This window comes from Setaria italica, chromosome IX, assembly GCF_000263155.2.
Source record: "Setaria italica strain Yugu1 chromosome IX, Setaria_italica_v2.0, whole genome shotgun sequence".
In the NCBI taxonomy this organism is placed as follows: domain Eukaryota; kingdom Viridiplantae; phylum Streptophyta; class Magnoliopsida; order Poales; family Poaceae; genus Setaria; species Setaria italica.
In genome coordinates this window covers 21,687,877-21,700,478 of record NC_028458.1, presented here as the reverse complement: position 1 = coordinate 21,700,478, position 12,602 = coordinate 21,687,877, and the positions used below count along the sequence as shown (strand labels likewise).

Genomic DNA, 12,602 nt, shown 5'->3' with positions numbered 1-12,602 from the left:
AGAGACGACCTCCACGATCAGTTGATAAACCAATTACACGTTGTCTGAGTTCACTCTTACCGTTAATCTTTCCTCTTCGTTCCTGAATAAACTTAGGTGTGGAAAAAACAAATGAAATAATTCTGGTCGGTTAAGTATCATTTTTGGTGCTTGCATCGAAAGGAAAACAAAGGATATTTTGCGAATTAAGCGTAGCTCAGCTGGTAAAGTTTCTTGTGGTGGAACTTTGCACACTCAGATTCGAGTTCTCGACTCGGTATGATTGTTTGCAGCACTACGTGTCCGTCAATAGCGAGGCGCTAAGCATCTGTACTGTATTTGCAAAAAAGAAAAAAGATATTTTGTCACTTATATCTGCTCATCTGCATGCTCTCGATCGTCTTGTCCATTGCCATGAGTGCGGCAGCGGGATGGCCAGAAGCATTAGTTTTAGTCGGGTTGCATTGTTTCTTAAATCACCACTTTAAATATCTCGAGATACATTATATCTTTTCACTGTACAATTCATCCGGATGGATGGTTTTCATTTATATCTTGTCCATTGCTATAAGTGCATAGCAAAATATATGAATTTAGAAAAAATTATAACAATCAATAATTTGAGACGGAGGGAGTACCAAGATTCGATTCTCACTTTCTACATGTTAACTGTTAACCAGCTTCTCCCAAGAAAGATTCGATTTTTGATCACCTTCTACATGCTGATGCTAGGGTGAAAATTTCCCGATACATCATGTCCAATTGTTATATACCCATGAACACTCGCTCAACCATGACGTCACATACCCTGTTATTGCAGGGGTGGGGCTCAGCCTACTATGGTCCTGCTGGCGTTTTCATGGCGTTTTCATGATAGCAAGGTGCAACCACTATTTTGAGAAAACTAAAGATAATGGGTTAGGTTAGTAGAGTATTAAATTGTATATCATTTCAGCAATTTTGCTGACTTGACAAGGTCATTATGAGGATAGAGAATGAGTTTCATCAAATGTGAGAGGAGTTTCATCCCTATGACACCGTACCCACCTCGCATAGTTACCAAGTTCTTCGCTGTGTTATGAAATTGTGCATTGATATTGGCCTTAGCAATTTGCAAAAAGAAGAGAGAGATGGGGAAAGCACTTGAAAATGTAGTAAATATATATAGTTGCTGGTGTGTCTACAATAGCCAAAGCAGTTAGGTACTTGACGCCGTGCCGTGTCGTGACAAATGGAGCATTTCCTCAACCAGGGTTCAAAGGCCGCCAGGTGCTTCCTTATCGAAAGAGGCCAGATGCTTGCTGGTAGCACGACCATCCTAAGTTTAATTTCGCACTCCGCCGACGTTCGCTCAACCCGTGCGTCACCAGCTGAGTTTGACGGCACTGCTGATGTCGTCCTTCTGCTTCTTCCAAGAAATGATCAAATTTATACCCTTGTACGTGCAGCACTTCTTTTGTCGTGCAGTGAGTTCTGATGATCGGAGCATCTTCCCCTTGCACTTGGCACACATGAGCCAGAGATGCTTTTTGGGTCCAATTTCCGTAGAGAAAACGTAAATGTATAGTCGGTGCGCTTAGTTTGTTTCACGAGAGACTCCCTCCGTTTCAAATTGTAGGTCGTTTTGGTATTTTAAGATTCATAGTTTTTATATATATATTATATCCAGATATATAGCAAAAGTTATAGATCTAAAAATTGTAAAACGAACTACTAGGACGGAGAGAACGGAGAGAGTATTGTTTTCTTCAGTACTACTACTATATATACATATTATCAGCTCACATGGACTCCACACCTGCAAGTGTTAAACTAAGCTAAACACTCTTACCGTCTCGCCCCACTCCTTTATTATCAAATTAAGTGTAGCGAAAAAAGGACTAATTTTGTTCTGTCGAGTAATGCATGCTTTGGTTCAATTTTGATGCCTGCACTGAAAGGAAAATGAGACGGGGCTTTTTGTACACGTCTCAAACACCCGGGTATTTTCTTTATTAGGTGCTGCTAATAAATTCATGTATTTTAGAGTTCAGCACTTGAATTTTTAGCTGCACCTTTTCTACTTGGAATTACATGGGGAAAAAAATATAATCACTATAATCTGATAGAACACCCGTTCCGAAATGGTCCGAGTATCAGAGACGCCTTTCGCTTCGAGTCGGACCTTTAACAAGAAGACTCCGACCTGATTGGCCCGCCATGATTAAACGTGGCGAATTTTTAGACCATAAGATCATTGGTGAGGACGGATCCGGAGCAGGGGCGTAGCTAGCTCTGAATGGCGCCGGTGTCAGAGCCTTGTTAGAACAATAGCTCTGAATAGGCCTAGCTCCGCCCGTGATCCGGAGCACGGGGATGCCATATGTATCGTGTGCTTTGCTAATGGTAGGGAGCTTTGCTTTGCTCTAAATCCACATTTGGTGCCTAATAATACATAACACAACAAGCAGATGCAGTGCATATCCGATGGATGGATCGATCTCTAACATCTAAGGGCTAGTGACACGATTCTGACGACTGACACTTTTTTTCTCCAGCTTATTTGGTTGAAAAAAGTTCGGTAAAACGGTTTCTCGTAGTCGTTTAAAATGGATACTTTTATTTTTTTTCCTTCTTCCCTTTTCTCTTTTTTCGTCGCCATCCAACATCCCCACCGGCCATCGTTGCCATCCGCCCCAACCTCCCTGCGCCCGCCGGCACCCTTGCTTGCACCATTGTCGCATCCACCCCACCGCCACCTCGCTCGCGCCGCCTTCGCCTCCACCCCCTCCTCCCTATGCCCGCCGTCCGCCTCACCCGGCCGCCGTCACCTCTATCTCTACCTCTCGCTGCCGGCCGCCTTGCTTCACCTGCAGCCCCACCCGAGGACAAGGGTGGCAAACGACGACAAGGAGCTGCGGAGAGCTATTTTTTTTTTGGCTGCCGCTTCGTCGAATAACTCCTCTCAGCTCCACTGAAGATGCTTGCCGCCTTCTCACCTGGTAGGACGTACTCAAATAAAAACTGCCGAAGGAGTCGGAGCCAGAGCCCTTAAAAAAAGTTCCTAAACCCTGGCGGCCCGGCGGCCACATGATGGTTGTTCCTGCCGCATGAGATTGAGATACGTGATGAGGCTGCATGAGATGCCTGTGGTGGCCGGCGTGGCGCTGCGATCGACACCTCGGCGAGGCGAGGAGGATCGGAGATTCGGAGGGGAGAAGGGAGCTGGATCGCTTTATCGGCCGCTGCTGGTCCTGCGTCTCTTGGCTTTGGCAAGCCGGTCCGTCCAATCATGTCCATGCCGTCCCCGTATCTGCTGCGGATAGACTAAAGGAGGGGGTGGTGCCCTGCTTTGTGCTCGCCCGCACTTGTCGCTTTTGCATCAAAAGCTAAGCTCGCAACTGTTCCTCTCTTTCTCCAATTATTAATCCATTCCCGCATCCCCAATTATTTGCTGTGCATCTTCCCCTAGAAACAAAAAGGACTTAATATATACTCCGTATACATATATACTTGTATATATCTGTATGTATGTGTGTACGTGGACAGAGCGGGGCATGTTGCGTGCGTGTGGCGGGGCCACCCGTTCCCAAGGAGAGGAAGGGTAGCGTTTCTTGTCCACTAGCCGGGGCGTCCGCGCACGGGAATCATTCCTTCTTCTTGGGCCATCGTCCTAAGCAGCTGAGGATGTGAGCCCCACGGGCAGGGGCACGGGCACGGCCCCTCACAACACACGCGCACGGTGCTCTTCCCTTCCATTCCTCAGCTATATATACACGGCTGGCTGGCTGCTGGCTGCACATATCCATCCTCCCAATGAACAGTTGCCATATATACTCGCCGATCCGTCCGCCCTATTAATAGCCAGCGTTGGCCTCTAACCTCCTCCAGCCTGCCCAAGCGTCATCATCCGTCGTCGCCGGCCGTTTCCCCTTCGGCATCCTTATCCTCGCTCGTCGCCCGGCCAGGCCAAGCATTGCTAGCAGGAGGCCGCGGCATGAAGCTCCTCCTGCCGCCGGCCGCCGCCGGATCACCGTCCCTTGCGAAAGGTGAGAGCTCCGCCGCAGCTGCTTCCATGGCATGCACCTGCCGTGCGCCCACGTACGTGTCCTAGTCACACAGCTAATAAGGGGATTATTCTAACACTAGCTTATTAGCTTTGGGCCGCCATGGCTGCAATATAATGAACCCAAACAAAACTCAAGTTTAAGCGGCTTTTCTTGTTTATCCTTACCGAAACCTCAGCACAGTACATATGCCAACATTTGGGTATGGTTCGTCCAAGGTCGGCAGCCAACCAGAAGCATGCTCAATCTCCTGTGGCAGGGCGTGTGGGATGTGTAGCCGAGTTTTTTTTCTGTTTCTCTCTCTGTCCGCTAGCTACCTTTCTTTCTTCTCTGCAAACTCTCTCTCTCTCTCTCTCAAAAACAACAAGAATACAATGACAACCTCACTCACCGTTCCTTTTGCTTTTTTACGTTGCAACTCGATCAATCAGGTCCATGCCGTATCTGGGGCAAAGCTGGTGGAGCAACGGGGCCCCGCGGCACGCGCGTCGCCCGCTGGAGGGCGCAGGCCCGGACCACGACAGCGCAGCCCGACAACGTATCCACACCTGCTCCTGCTGCTGCTGCCGCTAAAGGTATATATTTGACTACCAGCCGGGGCCCGGCCCGGCCCGCCGGGCGATGCCTCCCTCTGTGACCTGCACCTGCGCTTGTCGCTTTGCTGTTCCAAGCTCCTGCTTTTGCTAAAACACAAAAGAGCTGTGCTTTGTATTCCTTTGCTTTATCTAGAGGGGCAGCATTGTGTGGTGCAGATAATGCGCAAGTTCAGAGACCTGGAACTGCGTTTTCAGAGTTCACGGAGCTAGCTAGGTGATGCCAGATAAAAAGTTTAGGAACTCTCAACTATCTCTTTTGCCATCTTTTGCTTTTGTTTAGGCTCTGTGATAAGACTGCTTAAATACTACTGTGGTGTAAGACACTGCAAGATTGTTTCCCGTAAAAATTGCCACATGCATCTGAACGATAATGAATTTTGCAAAATGAAAATATCTGGTTGCTACTAATTCTTAAGATAACATGAATACATGGAACTCTAGCTAGTGTATTGATGATGAAATTAAAGGTTCTGAAGTGAAATAATCAGCAGCAGTGCAAAGATTTTAATTTTCAGTAAGTCCACAAAGTCATCCCTTTTTTTTTTCCAAAAGAAAAAGGCAAGTCCATAAGGCAGGTCAAGACTGCCAGTTTATCCAAGGTGTATCTTGCTGGCAGCTCAGCTGAAACTCCATCTTGTAGCAATAAGCTAGAGTCAGGTCTTACCACATGATAAGATACTAATAGAAAAAGGAATTCTTAGCTCATGTGGCTGTCGTTGAATGCTTGAACTGTTAATGGACTGTTGATCACTATCGATACTGCGCTGTTCAACAGTTGACTGCGAAGTTAAGATTCTTGATGTACGATTGATCCTATTGTGACTATTAATATCGTCCTGTTTGTTCCTTGAGCCCAAATCCTTAGCTAGCGAACCTTTACTCAATCACAAAGCCAATGAATGGATGTATATATGCTATGGATCTTGTTCTCTTTGTACCCCCAATGTTCTCTTTAGCCAAATAACCAGTGGATCAACTTGGTTACGAATACAAAGATCAAATATCCGATGAAGAATTTCATAGATTAGGCGCTCGCCACTAACTACTGCAAGGAAAGGATTAGATTGGACCGCAGAGGTATCTTAAATCTTAATGGCAATATCATGTACTCGCACCATATATAGAGAATCTGATTGGTATAATTAAAAACTTTGAGACAAGAATTTCATTAAAAAAAGTTGAGGAAATAAATTTTAGGGACGGAACATAAGTTACGAAAGGTAATTTAAGTTTGGTTTGTTATATCAGGCCAATATACCTTTTGACCATTGGGTTTCTATTTTTTTAGATAATGATCATTGGGTTCATGTCTAGTGTACGGTACTTTTACAGCGCGAAGCTGTGTAAAAATGAGTAAATATTGGTAATGGAGTACTGAATCTGATGCTCCAATGTTTGGTAATGGGCATTGGACGGCACTACGCTGCTCAGACCAAGTTCATGATCTTTTAATGCTTCATGCTGAATACATATAATAATGTGCAGGAACGCTTTCACTGTTCTTTTTGAGTTTGAAGAAACTAACTGAAATTCTCAGTACCTGCAGTGTTCCAAACCACCCGCATCGAAAGTGATGCTGAAATCACAAAATGGCCTGGGAAACCACAGGATCTTGGTGACTACCAATTGATCCCTGAGGTAAATCTTCTTTTGACATATGTTCTCTCTTTTTTCTGACATATCTTTTACATTTTTTTAGCTGGACAGTAGTGATTTGATAAGTAGTTGCTATAAACTGATTTCTTAATTGCTGCTGTTCAGGCTGATGGGGCGGGCTTGCAGCCACTCATCGATCAAGTGAGGGCAATGCTAAGATCAATGAATGATGGGGAAATCAGCGTCTCGGCGTATGACACTGCGTGGGTTGCACTTGTGCCGAAGCTGGACGGCGAGGGCCCCCAGTTCCCGGCCACCGTGCGTTGGATCGTCGACAACCAGCTGCCTGACGGCTCCTGGGGCGATCCGGCCTTGTTCTCTGCCTATGACCGTATGACAAACACCCTTGCCTGTGTCGTTGCACTGACGAAATGGTCTCTTGAGCCTGAAAAATGCAAGACAGGTACCGTAAAATTAGAGACACGCAGTTGTTAGTTCCAAGTAAACCCAGATGAGAGTGATCTTCTTGCTAAATGCATGCCACTTGCTTCGTGGGTATTTGTTGTTTTAGGGCTATCTTTTCTCCATGAGAACATGTGGAGGTTAGCAGATGAAGAGCAAGAGTCAATGCCCATCGGCTTCGAAATTGCATTCCCTTCTCTCATTCAGATATCTAGGAGCTTGGGCATTGACTTTCCATATGATCACCCGGCTTTACAGAGCATATATTCTAACAGGGAAATCAAGCTGAAGAGGTATGAATAATTGAATATGGTGTCACACTGTGGCTGTTCTTCTCCTTGGAAAATATTCGCTAAGTTTTCCTTCTAATTCTTTTCGATAACGTATTTAGGATCCCAAAGGACATGATGCATAGAGTTCCTACATCAATTCTGCATAGCCTTGAAGGAATGTCTGATCTGGATTGGGCAAAGCTTCTAAATCTCCAATCAAGTGATGGATCCTTCTTGTATTCTCCTTCGGCTACTGCATATGCACTTATGCAAACTGGTGACAAGAAGTGCTTTGAATATATTGATAGGATAGTCAAAAAGTTCAATGGAGGAGGTAAGTGGTCCATGACAGAGCATAGATGACTGTTCATAAGATTATATAGTATTTTGTGTCTCATCTCATTGTTTGTCATCACAATTTCAGTCCCTAATGTTTACCCAGTCGATCTTTTTGAGCACATATGGGTCGTTGATCGGTTAGAGCGACTCGGGATCTCCCGTTACTTCCAACGAGAGATTAAACAATGCATGGACTATGTGAACAGGTGTTTGTTTTTGTGATCAGTACTATTGTTTTGCCTTTTGAACATATATCATGGCAACAATTAGCTTCAGTGAGCACCTTATGATAAATTTCTTAATCTTCTCATTTTGTAGGCACTGGACTGAAGAAGGGATTTGCTGGGCTAGAAACTCTAATGTAAAAGATGTGGATGACACGGCTATGGCTTTTCGACTACTACGGCTACATGGATACAACGTCTCCCCAAGTACAAAAAGCATTCCTTTAATTAAAACATCTCAATGATCTATATCTTTAGTTGAGTGCAAACTCAAATAGGCTAATCATCAAATAACTAACAAATATCCTACCGACCAACTAGTGCTCACTGCTCAACTAACTTGTGAAGTAATGCACTATATGTTATAAATGTCAGAAATATTTCACTCTGTTCCCAACGCTCTACAGACTTTATTAAGTTGTTACTTCTGAGACATAAGTGTTGTATTCCGTGTAGGTGTATTTAAGAATTTTGAGAAGGACGGAGAGTTCTTTTGTTTTGTGGGGCAATCAACCCAAGCTGTCACTGGGATGTACAACCTCAACAGAGCCTCTCAGATAGGTTTTCAAGGGGAGGATGTATTGCACCGTGCTAGGATCTTCTCATATGAATTTCTCAGACAAAGAGAAGCCCAGGGCATGCTCCATGATAAATGGATCATTGCAAAGGATCTCGCTGGCGAGGTAATCAAAGTAATTCTATAGATGATCATAGATCGATTGAAAGATTAATAGAGTTCAAAGTTAATTGTTGTTTTATGCTTTCATCGGGGTTTATGCCTTGTCTTGATCTTTTCTGCTATGATATTTTTAGTACACACAGAATACTAGAACAGTTTCATGTCTGTACTAGTAGTACATTCATGTTAAAACAAACATAAGAATACTGGAAGTTCTATAAAATAACTAAAAAGAGCTGCTGCTACTACTACTACTATACTACAAACATACTAGGAATGTCTTTCTGATCCTATTTGGACTAGTTTTATTAGTAGATTACAAATAATGGAAACCAACAATGATTGGTTTGGGAATCAACAAATGTTGATGTAGTATGATTACCTTGTTTTTATTTGCAATAGGCTCAGAAAAAATATAAATTAAAGCCACATTTTTAAAGCTAAATATGTTATGAAAACAATCAAATCAAGCCAAGTAAGATAGAAATGGATGACGGTATACAAAAGGATCTGAAGTTACACATTTTGCCTGAAACAATGCAGTTAATGTTGCATATGCTAGTGCATACTATTTGTCCATGCAATCATGTGTCAACAAGAATGACCATGATGGTACCCTATTGTGCCGCTAAAATATGTTTGAACTCATGTGTAGGTACAATATGCATTAGACTTTCCTTGGTATGCAAGCTTGCCTCGTGTAGAGGCAAGAACCTATCTAGATCAATATGGTGGTAAAGATGATGTTTGGATTGGAAAGACTCTCTACAGGTAATGTTTCACACTTTGTACTTTAGAGCCAAAAGTTGGCTACATATTCCTTAGTGAAGAGATATGTTTTACTTATATATATATATGTCCGGATGGCTTTTGGCAGAATGCCTCTTGTGAATAACGACGTATATTTGGAGTTGGCGAGAATGGATTTCAACCAATGCCAAGTTCTACATCAACTTGAGTGTCACGGGCTTCAAATGTAAATACTATAAATTCATTTTTAATTTTCATGAATATTTTTTTTCAAGATTAACTTGTATTTACTTGAAATATTTTTGCACAATATTTAGGTGGTACAATGAGAATCTCCTTGAGACTTTTGGAGTGGCACCACAAGAAGTTTTGAGATCTTATTTTTTAGCAGCATCTTGCATTTTTGAACCAAGCCGTGCTGCTGAGCGTCTCTCATGGGCTAGAACAACATTGCTTGCCAATGCTATTTCTACACATGTTCATAACATTTTGTCAGACAAGAAAAGATTGGAATGCTTCGTGCATTGCCTCTATGAAGAAAGTGGTAAATCATGGTGAGCACTCCACCTCGAACTAGTTGAGCATTATATCCTTCTAAGAATCATCACGTGGCGTGATTTATTTACAACTACATTGATGTTTAATTTCTTAGTCGGAAAAATGGAAAATTAAATGGACTTTTAGAACAGATAAGTCCCATTAATTGCAACAACACCGACCATGATCATTTTAAAATTTAGTATCTCTATATAAACTTTGGTCTACTTGACATGGGAGAGCTATAAGCCGGAATTGTACCGTTGATCTTTCATATTCAGGATGTGTATTAGTCCCTCATCAGTTCTGATTTAAAATCCTCTCTGTATTCTCTTAATATGGATTACGCCTCCTTTTCAACCCTGGTAGACATATATACCTGTCAGACTACATGGACTGCCTTTGCATACTTTGGCGGCTATTATATATGGCATGGCACATAAGTTTTACTCTGTTGGGAACGGTTAAAAAATTATGATTGCAATTAAAGGTTGAATAAGTTTTACACAGATATATAATTATATATACTCCTTTACTCTAGATGTTTCTTCTTATATGGATGCTGTGATTTCATTAGCTTGTGCTTTAAAGTCATCTATTTGATTGTTAGAATTAAGTAAAATATTTTTATATACTAATACATGTGTTTACTTTAACATTTTACTTCCAATTTCGTTGGGGCACAAATCGATAGAAATGATTATTTTCTCTGACACAAATGGTGCCTTCAGGATTAAAACAAATCCTCGTGATGCTATTCTTGAGAGGGCGCTTCGGCAACTTATTGACTTATCGGCACAAGAAGCACAGCCAATTCACGAAGGACAAAGGTTCATACGCAGTCTCCTGAGTCTTGCAGTAAGTTAAAAAGCGATCCTCAGTTATGCTTGATAATCACATTGTAATGTTGCATTCTCCACAATGGTTCTGAGGCCTTTGTCTGCACTTCTAGTGGACCGAATGGATGATGCAAAGGACAAACAAAGAAGACAACAGATCCAGTGTTATAGAACCTCGATCCATGATACATGATAGGCAAACTTATTTGCTTCTAGTTCAGAGTATTGAGATTTGTGCTGGCCGAATTGGTGAAGCTGTGTCTGTGATAAACAACAAGGAAAGTGATCGGTTTATTCAACTCGCATGCACTATTTCTGACAGTCTTAACCACAAGGTGTTACTATTCCAGGTAAACCCTATATCACAATGAATTTATTTTACACCTTTTACCTAGCTATATATACAATAAAATAATAATTATAATTCTATTATTTCCTTAGAAACAAATAATTTGATGAACCAAACCACTGCACATATAATCCTAGCACCTCAGTTATCCATTGAACACTAGAATTTTGTTCTTAGTTTCTGCCAACCTCATCAAGTTAGGAGTTGGGCGTGAGTTATTTGTAATTTTGTATATCTTTTTGTATACCTTTCCATGACCTAGTGAGTTCAAAACATTAAAATATGATGCCTATATGTCGCCAACACATGACTTCTAACTTTGAGTTCTGATCTTTAAAATGGCTACACAAGAAAACTATCTCCACCCTCATTCAATGCAAAATCGTATATAGAAAAAATATTCTCCTGCCATTTACAAGCAAATTAAGTTTTCATATACCGTCCAGTTTCATCAACAATTTCCCTCGTGTGTATAGGTAATCCTGCTTTTACATTTCCAACCACTAACTGATGAATGAGTTTATGTTTCCAGTAGCTATTAGTAGTTTTTCCAATATGATTTTCCTTTTCTATACCTGGTACGTGTCCAAAAATGCATTGCATATGCTAACAATACACTTTTTCATAAAATATATTTATAAAAAATGTATAAACTATATTTTTCCCTTGGCACATATATATAGCAATTGTGAACTCCTTGATATGCGAGATATTGGTTCAGGAAAAGTAAACATTGTGATAATTTGTACAGGCACCATGCATCCCATAATTAAAAAACAACAGCTTACAATAATTATTTAGTTTTGCATGTCAATATGTTGAATTAATGATACAATGTACAGGATACCGAGAAGAATGAAGTAACAATAGATTGCATTGACAAGGAAATCCAGTTGAATATGCAAGAGCTTGCTCAATCTTTCCTCCTGAGATTGGATGAGAAAACCAATAAGAGCAAGACCAAGCAAACCTTATGGGGTGTTCTGAGAAGCTCTTACTATGCTAGTCATTGCCCACAGCATGTGATCGATAGGCATGTTTCGGAGGTTATCTTTGAGCCTGTTTAGAAAAGGTTTAATTGTTGGCCATTTGTAGGTCTAGTTGTAAACATGTGTACATAAAGAAAAGGCTGTAAATAGTAATAGTAGGGATACTTGGAATTGTAAGTTGGTAGAGCTATAAAATTGAAATTAGAGTATCTGTAAGATTTAGAATGTTCCTGTATAAGTAATTATATAGTGAATAGAGGTTTTCATTCGAATAAAAGTTTTGTATGGCAAATGTCATCTCCGTCTGGGCACTTCTGGAACCTTTTGAATTCTTTGGAGCACTTCTCTCATTTTGTTAATTTCAAAAACAACTATAATTTTAAAAGAATTAATGAGCAAAATTAATTAGTAAAATAAAAGTTTTGAAAAACTCCAAATAGACACCAGGATAGTATTTCTAGATTCTTTTTAATATTTATACTTAGCAATTTGATCATTTCTAAATTTGCTCTATCACACCACATCCATGGTTGTTTCCAGACATCAATCACAACCTCCATATTCAAATCACATGAAGCCCTTATATAGCATCGTCCTAGTCAAGAGCTCAACCACTTTTCCTATGCTTCTTAAACCCATTTAAGTGAACAACACCACTACTTTAGACATGGATAGAGGAGGAGCTCTGCTTGCCCCCCATCTATATGCTCCTTGGAACGCGATCCTCTAACGTACCTGAACGCTACATCTAAAGGCATGTAGTGGGATCAGCTCAAGAGATGTATCGGGGATGGATGCATCAGACCTAATCATGCAATAAAACCATGAATAGTGATATAGTAACTCCATTAACGGTAACAAATCAATGTTTTGCCACTGTTTGCTTCACGACAAGTCGGCAACTTATGGGACAACAAACTTCACTTACCAAAAACAACTCGTTGG

General features: G+C 41.3%; 1 protein-coding gene across 2 annotated transcripts; it reads left to right on the top strand.

The window, feature by feature from the left end:
• Positions 1-3,712: 3,712 nt before the first annotated feature.
• Positions 3,713-11,954, top strand: LOC101783621 (ent-copalyl diphosphate synthase 1, chloroplastic). 2 transcript variants are annotated; one of them, XM_004983125.4, is made up of 15 exons: positions 3,713-4,007; positions 4,457-4,600; positions 6,168-6,259; positions 6,383-6,680; positions 6,789-6,972; positions 7,071-7,285; positions 7,376-7,496; positions 7,609-7,721; positions 7,971-8,197; positions 8,849-8,964; positions 9,071-9,169; positions 9,261-9,497; positions 10,212-10,338; positions 10,433-10,669; positions 11,511-11,954. In XM_004983125.4, exons 1-15 carry the CDS (start codon positions 3,956-3,958, stop codon positions 11,733-11,735), a joined length of 2,487 nt encoding a protein of 828 aa, XP_004983182.1. In that variant the 5' UTR covers positions 3,713-3,955; the 3' UTR covers positions 11,736-11,954. The 2 variants fall into 2 exon arrangements, with proteins under 2 accessions (XP_004983182.1, XP_012704238.1); XM_012848784.3 differs by having other exon boundaries at positions 6,159-6,259.
• The last annotated feature ends 648 nt before the right edge of the window (positions 11,955-12,602 follow it).

What these genes read in the sequence shown, in the direction of transcription:
- LOC101783621 (XM_012848784.3), top strand. Translation starts at nt 3,956, where the DNA reads ATGAAGCTCCTCCTGCCGCCGGCCGCCGCCGGATCACCGTCCCTTGCG. An exon ending in AGGGAAATCAAGCTGAAGAG is followed by an intron (nt 6,973 to 7,070) that starts GTATGAATAATT and finishes TAACGTATTTAG; the next exon opens with GATCCCAAAGGACATGATGC. An exon ending in TGGATACAACGTCTCCCCAA is followed by an intron (nt 7,722 to 7,970) that starts GTACAAAAAGCA and finishes TATTCCGTGTAG; the next exon opens with GTGTATTTAAGAATTTTGAG.